Raw genomic sequence first — 20,525 nt, forward strand, 5'->3', positions numbered from 1 at the left:
GCTCCCTGGACGCCCTGTACCGGCGGCTAGACTGCGCATGCGTGTCAGTGGCGTTAGCAGCGGACCCGGGTGGCAGTTCCTTCCTTGGAAGGAGAGATTCTTCTGCCATGGAGTCCTACGATGTGATCGCCAATCAGCCTGTCGTGATCGACAACGTGAGTTGCGTTTTTCCTATCTCTAAACGGATTTATTCTCTGTTCCCCAAAGGGATCGCTTCCCGGGTTTCGGCCTGGGCCACCGGCTCTTTGTCACTGGCCCAGCCTGTCAGGCGGGTTCAGCAGCTGCCGCCTCTGTCCTCCCCTCACCCGTAGTCCGCAGACGGGACGGCTAGCCAGCAACCATGTGATAGAGAACTTTGGGATGGATAAAGGGAAGGGCTGTAGTCCGAGCTGGGTCTTTGGGCCCTTGGCTCGAGGGGCCTTAGCCGTTCTGTGAGCGCCGGGCGTCCGCCCCCTCCCCAGTTTCCAATAACTCTATTGGCTCTCTTGGCTGTCCATCTTGACCGATGACCCCGCCTCTGGGCCTTGCCGGATGAGAGCAGCCCTCCGCAGTGATTGGCTTGCGCCCCCGCCGTTCTTCTGGGCCGCCATAGTGTTTTCGCTCTCTAAGGGGCGGGCGGGTGCACAAGAGCTGTAGGGATTGGTTTCGGGAACTCAACATTGGAGCAGCCTGACGGGCTGGGGCCCGCCCTCGGGTGGAGAAGGGCTAAGTTTCCTTCGGTCCCCAGCCGGGCGGGGTCTTGGGGGGTGTATATGGGTGGGGCTTGGGAAGCTGGTGCCAGAAATGGCTATAGGATTATTTCTATGATTATAGATTACAACGTTAATAAAGATCCAGAAGAAAAGAGAGTGACCAAGCAAGCAGGGAGGTACCATCTCTGGAACGCTTAGTAGCTGGGGGAAAAAATTACTAAACCTATTTGCCAGGCGCTCAAGTGCTTGCAGGAGGATTTCACGTACATTCGAATGGAATCCTCACAAAAACTGAGGGGATAGTTAAGGCAGGAAATTTGATCCTCGTTTCACAAAGGAAAAAAAACAAAAACCCCGAAGCACTAAGAGGTAAAGTGAGCCCAAGGTCACACGGTAGAGGTGACCTAAAACCAGTGCTTTATCCGCTATTCTTCTTGCTCGTAGCCCACGCAAGTGCATCAATAGTGATAAATGGAAAGAATCTAAATAACTGCTCTTAATTTGGGCGGACGGTGACTGTTGTAAAACAACTGCATTTCTGTCTTCCACTGAAAGGGCTCGTCCCGCAGAGATTGGTTGGTACCAGAGGGAAAACTGTTGAGGGAAAACTGTCAGTTCTATCCGTCCTAAGCTGTCGGACTCATTGTTGATCCGCCCTTGGGACCTTGGGCGTGTTACAAGGTGCCTTCGTTTGCATCATCTCGTTTAAGCGTCAGCTCTGGTAGGTGGATAGGAATCACTGTCCCCTGTTTATGCAGGAAAGTGAACCTGAGAGAGGTTAAGTAACAGTCAGTATGCAAGTCCCCTGTCTTAGAAGTTGAGGAGTCAAGACTCAAATTAAGATTGGGTTCCAAGTTTCTCATTTTTTCCAAGGAAAGGTGATTTTTTGTTGTTGTTAGCTTTCCTTCTCTCCAGAGGTATAGCTTCTGTCTTGAAAAGCAGAAGGATGGGGTGCCTGGGTGACTCAGTGGGTTAAAGCCTCTGCCTTTGGCTCAGGTCGTGATCCCAGGGTCCTGGGATCAAGCCCTGCATGGGGCTCTCTGCTCAGTGGGGAGCCTGCTTCCACCTCTCTCTCTCTGCCTCTCAGCCTACTTGTGATCTCTGTCTGTCAAATAAATAAATAAAATCTTAAAAAAAAAGCAGGAGGATGAGCTCAATGAGACACCTCATTGAAGGAGGATTTTTGTTTTGTTTTGTTGTTGTTTGGTTGGGTTTGTTTGTTTGTTTGGTCTCCCTCACTGGACTGTTAAATGCTTGGGGGGAAAGATAGCATTCTTTCATTTTTTTATTACTCTAGCCTTCCCACCTTCCTTCACACACATAACACCTATGGCCTGGCACCATTATGTGCTCAGTAATTGTTTTTTCATTGGACTGATGGATGGGTGGATGGGTGACCAAATATCACAGTAACAAAGATATCCCTAAATAAGTAAAGGTTTGAAGTGGGGAGGGATCCTAGTTAGTTACTGCAGAGGGTTAAGTAGGGCTTCTTGTTCTTGATTCGATTTTCAGAGAATACTTCATCCAGTTTGTATGTACTTCATCTGTGTTTTTCTTAATTTTAAAAAGAAAAAAAAATAGAAATTAACTAGTTCCTGTTTCCATCAGCAAGGCAGAAGGAGCAGTCTGTCCATCCCATTAGATCCTTTGATTTTGGAATGTGGAGGCAGGAGTTCCATCTCCAGCCATTTTCTTTAATGTCACTTAAGCTAATGCTTTTTAGTTTCTCCTTTCTCTTTCTCCATAGTGCATTTGAAATGCATCAAAGCCGAGATTTATTTTCAGTTTTAAGATTTATAGAATTGATTTGTTTATTTTCTCTGGGAAACATTTTTTTTAAAGATTTTATTTATGAGAGAGAATATGAGTGGGAGAGAGAGAGAGCAGGAGCAGTGGGGAAGGGCAGAGGGAGAGGGAGAAGCAGACTCCCCACTGAACAGGGAGTCTGATGTGGGGATCATTCCCAGGACCCAGAGATCATGACCTGAGCTAAAGGCAGTTGCTTAACCGACTAAGCCACCCATGTGCCCCTGGGAAAACATTTCTTTTATCATCCCAATAATTAGGCCAAAAGGTGAAGTGAGAGAAATTCTCCCATTAGGATTTACTGAACATCTGCCACATGTTTAGATCTGGAAGATCTGGAAGATCAGGTAGTTCTTGCTGTTTGACATTTAGAGATTTTGTTTTGTTTCGAAGTAAAAGATGGATAGGAAAAATACCTTGAAATATCTGTGAGAATAATGTGTATCTAACAGACTTAACTGCTCCATAGTTACACATTGCTACAACTTTATTTCTGGGCGAAGGAGAGTGTAATTAAAAGAAAGAGGAGGGGGGCGCCTGGGTGGCTCAGTGGGTTAAGCCGCTGCCTTCGGCTCAGTTCATGATCTCAGGGTCCTGGGATCGAGTCCCGCATCGGGCTCTCTGCTCAGCAGGGAGCCTGCTTCCCTCTCTCTCTCTCTCTCTGCCTGCCTCTCCATCTACTTGTGATTTCTCTCTGTCAAATAAATAAATAAAATCTTTAAAAAAAAATAAAAATAAAAATAAATAAAAAATAAAAAATAAAAAGAGGAGGGATGCCCATGTGGCTCAGTCAGGTAAGCACTGAACTCTTGATTTTGGCTCAGGTTGTGATCTCAGGGTCATGAGATCAACCCCTCACTCGGGCTCTTCCATCAGCAGGGAAGTTGGCTTGAGGTTCTCTCCCTCTCTGTCTGCTTCTCCCCTGCTCACATGCACACAATGCTCTCTTGCTCTCAAAAAAATAAATAATCTTTTAAAAAAAAGTGGGGGGGAGAACAAAGAAATCAGGGAAAAGAGGGAAGAGCCTCATTATCAGTTCACAGCCTTTCTTCCTATTCTGGAACCAAACCAATTCATGAGAATTTAATGAGGGAAATGCAAGAGGAGGTGCACATGTGTGCAGTTTAATGACAACGATAAAGTGATAGGTATTTTAAAAAACTGAATACAAGTCATTCTTAAAAAAAAAAGCAGGAGGTATGTCCTGACATATAAAGGTATGTCATATGACATATAAAGGTATGTCATAGATAGTAATATAAGAGGAAGGCAGCTCCCAGGCCACATTTTGATGACTATGACACTTTGATTGGAATACTGTGTTTATTCTGAAGCCCAAATCTTTGCTGAGATCTCAAAGGTTAAGTTCTGTCCTAAAATGGATCAATGTTCTGGTCAATCTTAAAACTGTCTTTGTGACTATTGGGGCCTAAATGCTGGAATAGTATCAGATCTTTTCAAGTTCATCAATAAACTAAGTAAGTGTCACTGTTTGAGGGGGGGGATCTTATACTGCTTTAGCCCACCTTTTTTTAAAAAACGAGATAGTTAAACATGCAGAAAATTTCAGAGAAGTATATAACTAGCACCTACACAGCACGTGTTTACCACCCACATTTACTAAATGTTGACATTTGCCATGTTTGTTTCAGGATTTTTTTTTTTTAAGATTTTATTTATTTATTTGACAGAGGGTGCACAAAGCAGTGAAAGCAGGCTCCTAGCTGAGCAGGTAGCCTGATTCGGGGCTTGATCCCAGGACCCTGGGATCATGACCTGAGCTGAAGGCAGATGCTTAACCAACTGAGCCACCCAGGCGCCCCTGCTTCAGGATCTTTTTTTAGGAAATAAACATTACAGATATAATTGAAGTCTCTTTGTGTACCCCTCCACAATCCTGTCCTTTTTGTCCCAGAAGTAACCTCAGAAGCAAACTATCATCATAAATTGATGTGCTCCTTTCCATTCGTGATTTTGCAGACATAGATATTTTATAGTGCATGTGCAGTATTTGTGTTTTGAATTTTTAGTTAAGTGCTGTCCTCTTATTTGCCAGCTCTTTTTTTTTTTTTTTTTTAAGATCTATTTATTTGAGAGCGAGCCAGCATGCACAGGTGGAGGGGAAGAAGGAGAGGAAGAGAGAAACCCAAGCAGACTAACTGTGTTGAGCCCAGAGCCCAACAGAGGGCTCCATCTCACAACCCTGAGATCACAACCTGAGCTAAAACCAATAGTCGAATGTTTAACCAAGTGCCCCACCAGGCATCCAAACTTCTTCCTTTTATTATAGAAAATGTCAAATATAAACAAAAGGAGAGGAAGAACATAACAAACATCCACATATTCATCACCTAGCTGTGACACTTATCAACTCCTGGCTAATCTTTTTTTAACTCTATTCCCACCTACTTCCCTCTCCCATACTGTGGGAGTTTTTTGTTTGTTTGTTTGTTTGTTTGTTTAAAGATTTTATTTATTTATTTGACAGAGAGAAATCACAAGTAGACGGAGAGGCAGACAGAGAGAGAGAGAGAGAGAGAGGGAAGCAGGCTCCCTGCTGAGCAGAGAGCCCGATGCGGGACTCGATCCCAGGACCCTGAGATCATGACCTGAGCCGAAGGCAGCGGCTTAACCCACTGAGCCACCCAGGCACCCCACTGTGGGAGTTTTTTAACTTTTTAAAAATTTATTTATTTTTTAATTTAATTTAAATTTTTTAAGATTTTACTTATTTATTTGACAGACAGAGATCACAAGTAGGCAGAAGAGGCAGGCAGAGAGAGGGGAGGAAGCAGGCCTCCCTGCTGAGCAGAGAGCTCAATGTGGGGCTCGATCCCAGGACCCTGGGATCATGACCTGAGCCAAAGGCAGAGGCTTTAACCCACTGAGCCACCCAGGCGCCCCTATTTATTTGAGAGAGAGCATGTAGGCAGGGGGAAGGACAAAGGGAGAGAGAGAATCTCAAGCAGACTCCACCCTGAGTGTGGAGCTCAACATGGCGCTCAGTCTCACCACCCTGAGATCCTGACCTGAACTGAAATCAAGAGTGGGTTACTTAGCCGACTGGCCCACCCAGGCACCCCTTTAATTTCTTTTTTAAGTAAGCTCTGTGCCCAGTGTGAGGCTTGAACTCATAACCCTGAGATCAAGAGTCGCATGCTCTACTGACAGAGTCAGCCAGCTACCCTCTCCCACACTGTTTTAAAAATATAATCAGGGGAAATATATAAAATCAGGGGTACCTGCGTGGCTCAGTCGGTTAGGCATCTGCCTTCAGCTCAGGTCATGAACCTGGGGTCCTGGGATGGAGCCCCATGACTGGCTCCCTGCTTAAGGTATCTGCTTCTCACTCTCCATCTGCCTCTTCCCCCAGCTAATGTTCTCTCTCTGGACACATGCTCTCTTTCTCAAATAAATAAATAAAATCTTAAAAAAAAAATCAATATACTATTATCAAACCTAAAAAAATTAAGAATAATCCCTTAATGTCATCAAATGCCCAGTCAATGTTCAAATTTCACAAATGGTCTTAATTTTATTATTATTATTATTATTATTTTATAATTTGTCATCAGCTCTTGAGATCTGCTGATTCACTTAAGTCTTGTTTATTTTTTAAGATTTTATTTATTGGGGCGCCTGGGTGGCTCAGTGGTTTGGGCTGCTGCCTTCGGCTCGGGTCATGATCTCAGGGTCCTGGGATCGAGCCCCGCATCGGGCTCCCTGCTCCGCAGGAAGCCTGCTTCCCTCTCTCTCTCTCTCTCTGCCTGCCTCTCTGCCTACTTGTGATCTCTGTCTGTCAAATAAATAAATAAAATCTTTAAAAAAAAAAAATTTATTTATTTAATGGGGCACCTGGGTGGCTTAGTGCATTAAGCCTCTGCTTTCGGCTTGGGTCATGGTCTCAGGGTCCTGGAATCGAACCCTGCATCGGGCTCTCTGCTCAGCGGGGAGCCTGCTTCCCCTTCTCTCTCTGCCTGCCTCTCTGCCTACTTGTGATCTTTCTCTGTCAAATAAATAAATAAAATCTTTTTTTAAAAAAGATTTATTAATTTTGAGAGAGAGAGCACACATTAGTGTTAGCAGGGAGAGGGGCAGAGGCAGCAGAAGGAGAGAGAGCTCTCAAGCAGACTCCATGCTGAGCTCAGAGCCTGAAGTGGGGCTCAGTCTCACGACCCTGAGATTAGAACCTGTTGAAATCAAGAGTTGGACACTCAACCGACTGAGCCACCCAGGTGTCCCTGATTCACTTAAGTTTAAGAGACACTAGAATTAGCTGAGGAAATGAAGTCAGTATATTTATTTTTTGTCACATTGTCACTTGTGATGTGATATTCAACCTGTTGGTTGTCGAACTTCAGCAAGAATCCATCCCCAGGGGGCGCCTGGGTGGCTCAGTGGGTTGGGCCGCTGCCTTCGGCTCGGGTCATGATCTCAGGGTCCTGGGATCGAGTCCCGCATCGGGCTCTCTGCTCAGCGGGGAGCCTGCTTCCTCCTCTCTCTCTCTCTCTGCCTGCCTCTCTGCCTACTTGTGATCTCTCTCTGTCAAATAAATAAATAAATAAATAAATAAAAAAAAAAGAATCCATCCCCAGCTTGCTGGAAAGGATGAAGGGGAGGGGACTTACAGAGTTCCCTGTGTAGTTGTGTGTATTTTGAGAGCCCTGGATGTGCTTCACACCAGGTGAGGTGCTCTGAGGGTAAGAAAAAAAACCAGGTACCATGTGGAAGGAGAAACATGAATTAGTCTCTGGGAATGCCTTGAATAGGAGTTTCGAACCCAGTACTTGCAGAAGCCAAGGAGGAACATAAAAAGGGGGAGGAGGAGGGTAGCCATAAAGAAGGCATGAGGACTCTGGAAAGTGCCTTGAGTGGGCCTGACCAAAGAGCCAGCTGCTTTTCACTTCCAGCCATTTGCCCCCATGTAGGAATGGAGACCCAGTGTTGCCAGATTTTCTGCTGTTTTGAGAGAAATCAGAAAATTGACAGATTGTATATGCAGTCTAATTAAAAAAAAAATTTTTTTTTAAGATTTCATTTATTTTTTTTGACAGAGAAAGACACAGCAAGAGAGGAAACACAAGCAGGGGGAGTGGAAGACGGAGAAGCAGGCTTCCCACCGAGCTGGGAGCCTGATACAGGGCTTGATCCCAGGACCCTGGGCTCATAACCCAAGCCAAAGGCAGATGCGTAATGACTGAGCCATTCAGGGGCCCCTGCAGTCTAATTTTTAACTCTTGGGAGTTAATTTAAAAGTAGTTTGTAGTTTCAGAGACAGAAAATAGATTTCATGGTTGCCGAGGACTGCTTGGTGGGAGAGGGCAGGTAGGACGGAGAGTGCCCGTGAAAGGATACAGTTTCCGGGACGACGAGGAGGTTCTGACATTTCATTGCGGTGAGGATTATATGACTGTGGCTATACTAAGAACCACTGAGTTATACACCTTAAGTGGGTAAATTATATGGTAGTGAATTTTATTTCAATAAAGTTTTTTTTTATAAAAAGTGGTTCGTGGGCCAAACAAAATATGTCTTCGTGCCAAAATAGGCCCTCAGTGCCCTGGGACCTGAGACTCCACCTCTCAGCATCCTTTTCCCACTTGTAAAATGGGAGATGGGGAGGCTCCTTCCCAGCTTATCAAGAATAAGCAGCGGTGCTTAGGTGAAAGGTTGCCCAAGGCACATAGTCAGCAGGTCCTGGGAGAGCCTGGTTGAGGGGTTTGCTGTTTGCTTCAGAGGGGCTCCTGCATGGCTCAGTGGGCTAAGCCTCTGCCTTTGGCTCAGGTCATGGTCTCAGGGTCCTGGGTTGGAACCCTGTGTTAGGCTCTCTGCTCGGCAGGGAGCCTGCTTCCCCCTCTCTCTCTGCCTGCCTCTCTGCCTACTTGTGATCTCTCTCTCTCTCTCTCTCTCTCTCTGTCAAATAAATAAATAAATAAAATTTAAAAAATAAAAGCTTTAGAAAGAAAACAGTTGGCCATTGGTGGTTCACAACAGACTTGAGTCGTCAGATCTCAAATATTTATGACAAAACTACTTTTTCAAGAAGGCTCTCTACAAGGCACTTACTTACTTGGCTTTGCCAGAGTGAATAACAAAGAGAATGGAAGCTCATTTGCCAGGTACATAGTTCCTAGTTACAAATGCTATTAAAGAAATGGACAGGGTCCTTCTATAATCCTGTGGTGGCGGAAGCGGAAACGAAGCAGAAGCGAAGCGGCTCAGCAGCCTCCCCCATCCCCACTCAGTCTTCACCCAGTTGCTGGCGGGGTGAGACCGCAGAGACAAGCTGGGTCTGGTTCTACCGCGTGCCTCATTCCCGACGCTGCCTTCACCTTTCCTGCACCACCTCTGCCCAAGGCTGCTGCTGTTCCAGCCGCCTGCTCAGGCTCCATACTTGAGGCTTCACCTACCAATCATTTGAGCTCGGTTTTAATTTTAGGCAGCCCGAATCTGTTTGAGTACCCTCAAATGCCAGAGACTGCTGATACATAAAGTCTCTGAGCTTGAGGCACTTGGGCTGAAAATGGACAAAAATGGAAACCATAAATTCAAACAGATAGCAGAAGGAAATGCAGACTACCTAATGGTACAGGTAATGGTGATTTTGTGAAATAATAGGAAGGGGAAAATTAATTCCAACAGGGGATTATCCTTCTGGAAGAAGGCAATGATATTAGAACTGGGTCTTTAGGACACCTGCGTGGCTCAGTCGGTTAAGCATCTGCCTTCGGCTCGGGTCATGATCCCAGGGTGCTGGGATCAGGTGCCCATCGGCCTCCCTGCCCGGTGCGGAGTCTGCTTCTCCCTGTGCCCTTCCCCCTGCTTGTGACCTTGCTCTCAAGTAAATAAATAAATAATCTTTAAAAAAAAAAAAAAAAAAAAAGAACTGGGTCTTTATACTCTTACTGGGAAGGACAGAGACGAAGAAATAAACCTAACATCTTTATTTGCCTTGTCACTCAGACTCTAGTCTGATTTTGCTAGTAAACTCAAAATTAAATATACAGGGAAATCATCTTTTCAAAATATCTAGACTCTGAAATGCAGGTCTCATCTTTACTTGTTTTCAACCTCTGCCAGGAGGTCCAATTAGTCTGTTGGCATCACCACGCCCAGATGAAGGCTATGAGCAATTATTGGAAGCTTGAGCCAACAAGTTCCCGCAGTTCTCCTGTGCAGTGCTGTTCTCACTCCTCATGCCCCTGTCCCGGAGCCCTGGGTCTGCAGCAGTGGTTCTCCCTCTTGCCCAGGCCCTCAGCTCAGTTTACAGCTGCACCTTTTCCAGGCTCCTTGCTGTTCTGCCCAGGCCGATGAGTTTGCACATTGTCTCCTGTTTTCTCTCTTTTTTGTTGGCAGAGATTCCTGCTATCTTAGAGAACTACCATTCCTTATGCTTTAGCTACTTCTTCCTCCCTCTGTCTTGCCAGAGTCAAGCACTAGGATGGCCTATCTAACCACCTCCCCTGCCCACCCACCCACCCCAACACACATACATACACTTCTCTTGTAGAAGAGCAGGAATAAGAGAAAGGAAACCAGGGGTGTTGCAGGGAAGCTTTTGGTGCAAAGATAACCTTGGCTATTTAGCATCTCCTGATGTGTTTACTACCGCTTGCTGCATGGGTTCTGGAAATATCACTCTCCACCCCAAGAGAAGGGGTCAATAGGCAGCAGGAAAAGGCTTGCGCCTATTATATGTGCAGCCGCAAACCGTGTTGGAGTGGAAGGGTGAGCTTATCAAATGTGGTAGTAGGAGAGTTCAGAAGAGAACAGGCTCTATCCGCAAGCAGTAGCAAGCCTCGACGTCATGGCTAGAGACATTTACTTTGGTTGGGCCTAGGTGGTACCAGAGATGTTGACAGAGAAGTCACATTCTCTTCTGACACCCACCCAATTTACCAAGGATTGAAGCATCAGGATTGTAATGTTGGGTCTCTTGTTGGGTGATGCTTTAGAACTTCCCTGCTCTTTACCAGCAGGAGACCTGTGAGTAAAAGAAAGCACAGTAAAAAAATAAAATAAAATAAAAAATAAAACCACCACAACCCTCCTCCCACAGACCATAGAGCTTTGCCCCTGCAGTACGAACCAGACAATATATGTTCCATCAGAGTCAGCTTCAAGCCTGGTGGTGTTCACGGTGGTGTCTGTCCTAGACACCCTGGAGGGCAGAGAGAGTTCAGGCCTGAGTTGGGAAAGTAGGTCAACAGTGTCCCATGTGGTTTAACAGAAAGAATCACATTTTTCCCACCCTGGTTATGTTCATGAACTTGGCTGCTTTGGTGATTCTAGGTACTTTTCTCTTCCCTCGGGTTTTCTCTTTTTCTTCTCTTTATTAGTATTATTTTTGATTCCAGAAGGAAAGCATGGTCAATGTAGAAAAGTCAAAGAAGAGGCACCAGGGTGGCTCCTCAGTTAAGCATCTGCCTTCAGCTCAGGTCATGATCCCAGGGTTCTGGGATCGAGCCCTGCATCTGGCTCCCTATTATTCCGGAAGCCTGCTTCTCCCTCTTCCACGCCCCCTACTTGTGTTCCCAATATCGCTGTGTCTCTCTCTGTCAAATAAATAAATAAAATCTTTTAAAAAAGAAAAGAAAAGAAAGTTCAAAGAATGCCAAAAAATCAAGTAATACTTTGAGTATACAGTGAAAGTATACAGGAGGGAAGTCCCACTTCCCTCCTGGAGGCATGTGTACCCTCTACAGATGTTCATGCAAATGGACATATTATATCCAGATATAAGGTCTCTTTTAAATAAAAGTGAAACCATACTATGCATACTATATGATATATATCTCTTATTTTTGTCATACTTCTGACTTCTCTTTCTTTCTCCTCTCTCCTCAGGGATCTGGTGTGATTAAAGCTGGTTTTGCTGGTGATCAGATTCCCAAATACTGCTTTCCAAACTAGTAAGTAATTCTGTAGCATAGTCGGAAGCTGGGGAGGCTTGTCAGCTTTGTTTTGGGGTCAGCCCTCCACCTTTTACAGAGAAGGATCTCTGATTTGGGTCAGAAATATACAAATAACTTAAAATAATACATGTTCATTGTAGAAATCGCGGGCAATGCAAAAAAGTAGATGAAAATCAAAATGAACTTTAACCTCACTCCTGAGAGAGAATGACAGTAGAACTGGGTCTGTTTCTTCCCATCCAAGCATGCACATCTGTACAGCCTTCCGTGTTCTGTCGTGAAATGAAAAGTAATGGTCCTCCTGCTCTCTTTTTTAGTGTGGGCAGACCCAAACACGTTCGCGTCATGGCCGGAGCCCTTGAAGGTGACATCTTCATTGGGCCTAAAGCCGAGGTAACTCCCAGTTCTACTGAAGAAGCCTCAAGCCAGCAGAGGACCTTCGTTGTTCCCCAAAAGGGCAGTGGGACAGCCATGAGTAAAAGGAGCAGTTTCCTCTTAAAATATTGCCTTTGGCCCCCTCATCCCAGGTCTAGTTGGTTCATGTCTCCCAGGAGCAGCCTCTGGTTTTAGAGAGGAGATATCTGGAACCGCACTTGGGGAGAGAGAGACCAGTTTAAAAAACAGGGCTTTTGCTTTCTTCCGTATTCTGTCACTACCTTGCCAATGGCCAAATTGGCTAGCTTCGTTATTTTTTGGCAAAAGGGATTCAGGGGGAGATCCTGGCTGGGATACCCTGGGGATGAGTTAATTAGCACCACTCGGAGGAACCATGGGCAGCTTCTAGAAGCAGACCAACAGAATCATTGTTGTCAACCTTGGGGGCAAGTGCTGAGGCCCAGGGGTGAGAGCCAGGAGATTTGTATCCTGGGGTCAGACCATGAGGAGGGTACCTCCTGTCACTTGCCATAAGGACACTGAGGGGCCATGGAAATGCAGAAGCCCTCTGCCCTGCTGGCTAATTGGACAATGAGAACAGTTTGCAGCATACAGTTTAGACACGAGGCAAACGGGAGCCTAACTTCAGCCCTGGGTGAGGACCATGCAGTGGCCACTCCTAGTCCTAGAGGAGTGGGGGCCCCCTGGGCCACCTAGCTGAGAAGCTGGCTGCCGCTGCAAGTCCTGCTCTCTGCCCGCAGGAACACCGAGGGCTGCTGTCCATCCGCTACCCCATGGAACATGGCATCGTCAAGGACTGGAACGACATGGAGCGCATCTGGCAGTATGTCTATTCCAAGGACCAGCTGCAGACTTTCTCTGAGGAGGTGAGGGTCCCGGGAGCGGGGTGTACAGAGCTATGCAGAGCCACTGCCCCAGAGAGGAGGAGCAGGGAGATCGCTGCCAGAGTGTTGGACTCTTGCTGGGCCACCAAGCCTTATGCTCCTCAGACAAGTCGTCCCTAGTCTACACACAAGTCCTATGACGGAGAATATTATCTCCATTTTCCAAACAAGGAAACAGAAGTTCAGGAAAGCCAAGGAGTCTTTCCAAGATCACTAGGGAATAGAGTGGGAAAGCTGGGACTCAAACCCATGTCTTTCAGACTTCGGAGCTTATACTCTAACTTCTAAGGAAATAACTCTCAGTGCACAATAACAAAGGAAGGTGAATATTAGACATACAGCATTTCCAGGGGAGGGATATGTTTGGTTTTCAAAAATACCTTCAATATTTAAATTTAATTTTGGAAAAGAGTTTAAATAATTATTTTTAATATACGAATTCCAAATTTAGATTTAAGCAGAATCTGGACAATTAGAGGCATACAGTAGATACAGGAGCTTATGTAAGAATCTTGGGGACAAGGAGGGGAGAAAGTGGGTAGAGGCGAGGCCAGAACGAGACTTTTAAAGGGGCATGAATTTGGAAGGTTGACACATTGGCTTGTGCAGGGGAAGTTGGCGGGCCCAGCTTGCCTTTTTTTGGTGGGGAATTCACAAAGGTCCCCCCAGCTTTCTAGCCCAGCACACAAGGGCTTCTGCCCTGGTGCTGATAAAGGGTAGAAATCTTGACTTGCCCTGATTGCCCTCTGGGCATCTTTCATCAGCATCCTGTGCTCCTGACGGAGGCGCCTTTAAATCCACGGAAAAATCGCGAACGAGCGGCTGAAGTTTTCTTCGAGACCTTCAACGTACCAGCCCTTTTCATCTCCATGCAAGCTGTGCTCAGCCTGTGAGTAGCTGCCTGGCTGGCTACCCTGGCCTCTTGAGGGCAGAATGGAGATGCGTCTCCTAGAGGCGGGAAAAGGGAATATTGAGACTGTGTCCCATTCTTGCTTCTCTTGTTCTTTGTCTTGGCGACTGGGTGCCCAGGGCTCTCCACTCTGCCTGCTAGGAAGGGCCATACACTGCTACAGTTCTTCCCAAAGGCCCCCTAATGTGTTCGGATGTTTATCCAGTGCCTACTCGTATAGACGTTATGCCAAGCTGCTGACAGAGCTGTGATGGAAACACCACCACGGGGTCCCTTTTCTCACACCCCTATCATCCCTGTCATGCTCCCAGCCTGCCTCATCCCAGGGTTAGGTGTAGGGCCGAGGGTGTACACTGGTGATCCGCAGCCAAGATGTGTTTGATCCCATTGAAAAACTGTGAGCCAGCATTTTAACTAGATTTCCGGGGCACCTGGCTGGCTCAGTTGGTAGAACATGTGACCCTTGATCTCAGGATTGTAAGTTCAAGCCCCACATGAGGCATAGAGTCTATTTAAAAAAAAAAAAAAATTGGGAGATTTTTCTATCAAAATCTAAACTTTCGGCTTTTCTCAAAAAAACTGGGATGATCTAGCAGTGCTGGGCGCATTCCTATAGGACAAAAGTCAGCTGGAGCCAAAGTAGCCGCTGCCACTTCCAGTTGAGTTTGCAAGCCTGACTGCCACAGCCCACTCTATTCCCTGTTGTCTTCCCAACATGAGGGACTGTCCGTTGCTGTTTCTCAAACAGCACAGGTTTTTCCCCATCGTATCACAGAAATATGTCTATACTCTTGACAGCTACCACCTGAGAATCTAGGAGGCCATGTGAGGAAAAAGCGAGTTTTTTGTGGAAGTGAAAATATTCTTATTTTCCTTTACTCATTTACCTTTCCTGCATGGCCCCTGTAGACATTCGAGGTTTTTCCTCCTGTCTGGAAAGTGGAAACTGCCCCGTAGGCTGGGTTCCTGAAGCAGTCAAAGGCAGGCCATCGCCTGTGATTGAAGGAGGCTTAGCTCCTTTCCAGGTTTTTCAGGCTTGCTTATGCTCAGGCTTCCTTAGTACTGCGTCCAGTCTAAAGTTCCTAGAGAAAGGTAGGCCTCTGCTTTAGTTTAGCTGACTTTGAACTCTAAAACAAAATGAGTTTCTTCCCCAGATGAGGAAGCAGGGGTTAGTGACGATTTGCCCCCTGTGCTTCAGTTACGCCACAGGCCGGACCACAGGCGTGGTGCTGGATTCTGGGGATGGTGTCACGCATGCCGTGCCCATTTATGAGGGCTTTGCCATGCCCCACTCAATTATGCGCATTGACATCGCTGGCCGAGATGTGTCTCGCTTCCTTCGCCTCTACCTGCGGAAGGAGGGCTATGATTTCCACTCATCGTCCGAGTTTGAGATTGTCAAGGCCATAAAAGAAGTGAGTGCTGCCCCACACACCCAGGGATGGGATGGGGAATGGGAACAGGGCAGCCAGGACCTCTGTGACCTGGAGTAAAGAGAGGCGAAGCGCCAGTCCTGAGGGGTCTCTGGTCAAGCTCTGTTCTCCCCACCCAGGCCTCCTGACTACCTTATGATGGGGGGCTGAGTGGGGCTCACACTGATGGTCCCTGTCCCCAAGTGCTGCCATCTTGTGGGGGAAAGGGAGATGCTGTTATTTCTTAAGCTGGGTGATGGGTATACCAGTGTTTATTATGTTTTTATAGCTTATATGTTCTTTTGTAAAAGAACACATGTTCTTTTACATCCTTAAAGAAGTCAGAATACGGTTTTCTTTTTCTTTTTTTTAAAGATTTATTTACTTATTTGATACACAGAGATCACAAGTAGACAGAGAGGCAAGCAGAGAGAGAGAGGAGGAAGCAGGCTCCCCGCTGAACGGAGAGCCAAATGAGGGGCTCGATCCCAGGACCCTGGGACCATGATCCGAGCCAAAGGCAGAGGATTTAACCCACTGAGCAACCCAGGCGTGCGCCCCCAGTTTTCTTTTTTTTTAATGAACATTTTTGTTTTTGTTTTAAGATTTTATTTATTTATTTGCTAGTGAGCGAGCAAGAGAGAGTACAAGCAGGGAGAGTGGCCGGTAGAGGGTGAAGCTGGCTTCCCACTGAGCAAGGAGTCTGATGTGGGGCTCAGTACCAAGACCCTGGGATCATGACCTGAGCCTAAGGCTTAATTGACTGAGCCACCCAGGCAGTGGGTAGTAGTTTCCTTTTAAATAAACTAGATCCTCCTGCCACTCATGGCTCTAGGGAAACCTGAGCTGGGTAGATGGGACCCAGAACCACAAGTAGTAGAAGGGAAAAAGAAGCCTAAGTCTGTACTAAAATTGGGTTGTGGTCTCAGACCCAGCTCCAGAGAGCCAGTTTCCAAGCCTGCCCATGAGGAAGATGAGCAGGTAGGAACTTGAATCCTAAGTGCCACCCAGTGAAGGCCGACAGAGGCCACCCTGCCGTGCTCCAGGGCAGGAGCTCTGGGGCCCTTTAGGGCAATCAGCGTGGTTGGCAGATGTCTGCAGCAACACTGGGACTTTGACCAGGTAGGCCTAGGTTTCCCACCTGCCTGACTCATGCTCGGTCCTGCAGAGAGCCTGCTACCTGTCCATAAACCCACAGAAGGATGAGACTCTAGAGACGGAGAAAGCTCAGTACTACCTGCCTGACGGCAGCACCATTGAGGTAGGTCTGGATCTCCCTTCAGTCCCCGCAGGTCCCCAGAAGCTCAGGGCCCCAACAGAACTCCCCAGGGGAAGACTGGACTCACATGCACCAACCCTTTTACACCCTCTGCCTGGAGTCCTGGAGCTCTTGAATGGTACTGTCTCCTGCAGAGCGAGGCGTCAAGGGGTTTGGAAGAAGGTGGTTAGTGCTGTTTATCACTTATCACTTTGGCACAGTATAGGGTGAGCTACCTCTTCCTGGACCTGCATTAGTAGGAAGAAATTTCCATAAATGAATAAACCCATGAATTTATTATAAGGTCTCTTGGCTGGAAAGTCCCAGAGCTAGGATTAAACATAAGAGCTTCCTCTCTCTGGTTTCCCAAGAGCTCTCCTTGTCCCTTTTTGTTTCCCATTTGTTCCCCAGAGTTTTGTCTTGGTGTTTTGAGGCTCGGCTCTTGACATACCAGGTCTCCCCTGAGCCTGGCCTTCCTAGCCGCCTGGTCACTAACAGATGGGCAGAGGGACCTCTTCCACTGTCACTCCTAAAGGCACCTCAGCCCTGGGCCCAGCCTCTGAGTTTGCCCCCCCACCCTGCAGATTGGTCCTTCCCGATTCCGAGCACCTGAGCTGCTATTCAGGCCAGACCTGATCGGAGAGGAAAGTGAGGGCATCCATGAGGTGCTGGTGTTTGCCATCCAGAAGTCGGACATGGACCTGCGGCGCACACTTTTCTCGAACATTGTCCTCTCAGGAGGCTCCACCCTGTTCAAAGGTTGGTCTTTGCTCTTGGGGCCCATTGCCAAGGAAGTTTCCAGGTGCTCAGAGAATTGACTTGAGATTCCCCTATGCTGCCTATTCAGGTTTCGGTGACAGACTACTGAGTGAAGTGAAGAAACTGGCTCCGAAAGACGTGAAGATCAGGGTAGGAGCATGGTGGGGGCTGGGGCTTCATGGAACCGGGCCTCCCCTCTGAGGCTAGACAATTCCCAGCTTCCACACTGACCTTGACGTCTATCAGAGGGGAGAACCCATTTTCCTTTTCCCTCCCAACAGAAGGGGGCAGTTCTGATGCCCTGATGGCACAGGCCGCTAGGCTTGAGGGTCCCACATATAGTCTTTCAGAGAAACCATAATGTTGACACATTGACTCCTAGTGCTCCCTCGTGACCAGTCCACCATCTTAGTGCCTCCTGAGGGAGGCTAAATGAAGGAGTGTGATTGCTGCCATGGAGTCTGCTTCCGATCAGCCCCAGCAGAATCTTGTCCCCTGACAGCCCCAGCTTCTCTGACAGCTGTAGATACATAGGGCTGCTGGAAATCTGCTCCTCCAGATGAGTGTCGGGCTGGCCACAGTACCCCCCAGAGGGAGAGGCCACGGGGTCCAGCAGGGACATTGTGTGAAATGCATCCACTGCCTTGGGCATTAAAATTGGCCATAAAGATGAGCATTGGACGGGAAAGGGACAGGAGGGTGAAAGTCTCAGAATCCTCTTTCCACCTACCCTTTCAGATATCTGCACCTCAGGAGAGGCTGTATTCCACATGGATTGGGTGAGTAGTTCTCCTGGGAATAAGAGCGGAACAGGAAGTGAGGGTATCATTATCCCTCACCACCCCATCCCTTTAAAGCAAAGCCTTGACTGCTTTGGCCCCATGGGGCCAGCTCCACAAATACCTACTTTCTCCCTCTCACAACATTCCTTGGGATTCCCTCCACTCCAGGGGCTCCATCCTCGCCTCCCTGGACACCTTTAAGAAGATGTGGGTCTCCAAGAAGGAATATGAGGAAGACGGTGCCCGATCTATCCACAGGAAAACCTTCTAATGTTGGGACATCATCTTCACCTCTCTCTGAAGTTAACTCCACTTTAAAACTCGCTTTCTTGAGTCGGGAGTGTTTGCGAGGAACTGCCTGTGTGTGTGAGTGTGTGTGTGGGTGTGTGGGTACGAATGTGTGCGCATATGCAAGAGCCCTGTGGCCCCGGGGATCCCAGGGCCCAGAAAGGACGATGAACTACCCATGATGGCAACGGCCTGAGGCCTGGGGTTGACCACTAACTGGCCCCCGACAGGGAAGAGTGCTGGCAGAGGGCTCCACTCCTTCGTCAGCTGGGCCTTCGTCTGGCTGTGTGGGACTATGTTTACTACCATAGGGAGACAGAGAGGGTAAATCCCGGGAGACCTTGCTGCTGCTCATCCTCGGCTGGGCTAGCCCCACCCCGTCCCACCCCCAGGGTGCCCCGAGGCCCAAGGCAGCCGCTGCCTCCCTTGCTCGTCCTTCTGCTCTTGATGCCAGTTTTCATGGACTGAGGACTGGGGCCGAAGTTGACTTCTGTCTGGTTTTGTTGCAGTTTGGGTTGGGGAAGGCTGGGAAAAGCACTCCAAGAGCTATTATTGAGACTCTGGGGTCAGGAGACGGCAGGGGGCCCTCCACCTCACCTGGGGACCAGGACCACACTGGGCATTTGAAGAGGCAGTAGTGCTATACTTCTGATGGGTGGCAGAGTGAATGCTCCAACCCTCAGCCCCTGTCCAGGGGGTCTCGGGAGAGCATCAGGAGCCTATTGGCCCCAGGCCCTGTTACTTGCTTTTCATCCATCCTTGGGCAATGCCATCTTTAAACAGTTTTATTTATTGACGTGTTTGTTCAGTATGGGACTGGAGAGGGAGCTCACCGCCTCCTGCCCACCAGTCACCCTGTTCACACTGATGTTTACAGCACCTCGGTTTAGCATAGTCCGGGGCCCCGCCACTCCCTGTTAACAGTGAACTGACAGTATCCACAGGCCTCAGGCCTATTTAGGATCAGAGGCTACATTCAAAGTCACTACCACCAGCCTCTTTCTTCCTCTTCCATTTGCTCACTGCCCTGGGATCAACAGGCTGGTTGCCAGTTGGATTTTTTTGAAACAGGAGGTAGAATCACTCTTGGCAGAGGCCTCTAGCAAAGGAGGGGTATTGGGGATCCAGCCCCCTTAGGACTGGAGAAAGAGCTGCCATTAACCAGGTTGCCTTTTCCCACTCTAGCTGTGCCCCCCCGGGGGGGGGGCGGACAGGGGGCTCTAGGTTGTAGAGGTGACAAGGCCCCAACTGGGCTGATTTGTGCCATTCTTAACTTTGGACTTATGTGTTAAAGGAGGGTGGGGTCAGACCAGAGTGCCAGGCGCTGACAGGCTCATCTCCCCTGATCCAGTGGGGCCAGGTGCCTACCCTGGACTAGGCTGGCCTAGCAGTGTCCAAAGGCTCTTTAGCCGAGATGGTGCAAAGCTGGGGTCAGCAGATCTTCACCGGCACCCTCACCTGTGACACCAAGACCCGCCCCAATCCCAGACTCCAGGCAGCCTTCTCCCCCATGCCGTCCAACGACCAAAGGCCCTGCCAGGTATGGGCCGCAGCAGCAGGTGTGTGTGAAAGCGATGTGGCGACCCACGGACTGCAGAGTGCTTAACCAGCTCACCTCCCTTCTCCTAGCCCAAGCCTGTCCCTTGCACAGACCACGTTGCCTGGTGGGGCCCAATGTACTTAAATAAAGTCGTTCCAATAGACGCATCAGCTGGGCCTCTTTCTCTGATGCTGGGTGGGAAGAGGAGCTGTAGTCTCTGAATCGAAGGTGGTGATTGGGCCTTGTGTGTCCTCTAGAGGGCACTCTTGTACCAGCCAGACTTGGCCAGCCCTTCACCCAGGTCGCAGCTGGTCGCAGCCTGTCAAGTGGATACAGGAAGGTGTTGTTCATGCCAAAGCCCCAATTCAGGAACTGAAGGTCCCAGCCCTGCACATACACTAAAACCCATGACTGAAACTACCTCAGATGAGGGGAGCACCTTTTGACATCCGTGAAGTCAGAACTTCCACATGGATAAGAAGCTCAGGAGCTTAAAATGTAGTTCCTGGGGCCCACACTCAGATATTCTGATTAATCAGCTCTCCATTTTAAACCTGGTGGGGGCGATTTCCAGGCCCTTTGCAAATATTAACTTATCTGATTCTCCCAACAACCCTGCGAAGTAGATATTTTTATTACCCACTTTGCAGATGAATTAGAGCCACAAAAAGATTATGTAATTTCCCAAAGCTCTGCTGTTTATCAACTAGGATTTGAATCCACGTAATATAGACCTAGAGCCTAAAGTTTTAGCCACTATACATATCCTCAAAAACCACTGGCCTTAAGCAGTAGGTCCCAATCAAGTGGGACATGCCTGGCAATGTCTGGAGACACTGGGTTGTCACCACTAGTCGGGAAATGCTACTGGCATCTAGGC

At 48.0% G+C, this 20,525-nt stretch overlaps 1 protein-coding gene and 1 long non-coding RNA gene across 2 annotated transcripts; one reads left to right on the plus strand and one right to left on the minus strand.

Moving 5' to 3' along the window:
* ACTR1A (actin related protein 1A) lies at positions 1-19,812 on the plus strand. The gene is made up of 11 exons (XM_059169068.1): positions 1-155; positions 11,349-11,413; positions 11,734-11,809; positions 12,553-12,678; positions 13,461-13,585; positions 14,805-15,021; positions 16,187-16,279; positions 16,861-17,035; positions 17,124-17,185; positions 17,774-17,814; positions 17,986-19,812. The coding sequence occupies exons 1-11, from the start codon at positions 108-110 to the stop codon at positions 18,086-18,088; spliced, it is 1,131 nt and encodes a 376-aa protein (XP_059025051.1). The 5' UTR covers positions 1-107; the 3' UTR covers positions 18,089-19,812.
* On the minus strand, positions 10,307-12,554 carry LOC131828503 (uncharacterized). The gene is made up of 2 exons (XR_009352480.1): positions 10,591-12,554; positions 10,307-10,485 (listed from the first exon to the last, which is right to left on the minus strand). It is a non-coding gene; the product is annotated as an uncharacterized LOC131828503 (long non-coding RNA).
* Positions 19,813-20,525: the final 713 nt, after the last annotated feature.

The sequence above is a fragment of the Mustela lutreola genome, chromosome 4 (assembly GCF_030435805.1).
Source record: "Mustela lutreola isolate mMusLut2 chromosome 4, mMusLut2.pri, whole genome shotgun sequence".
In the NCBI taxonomy this organism is placed as follows: domain Eukaryota; kingdom Metazoa; phylum Chordata; class Mammalia; order Carnivora; family Mustelidae; genus Mustela; species Mustela lutreola.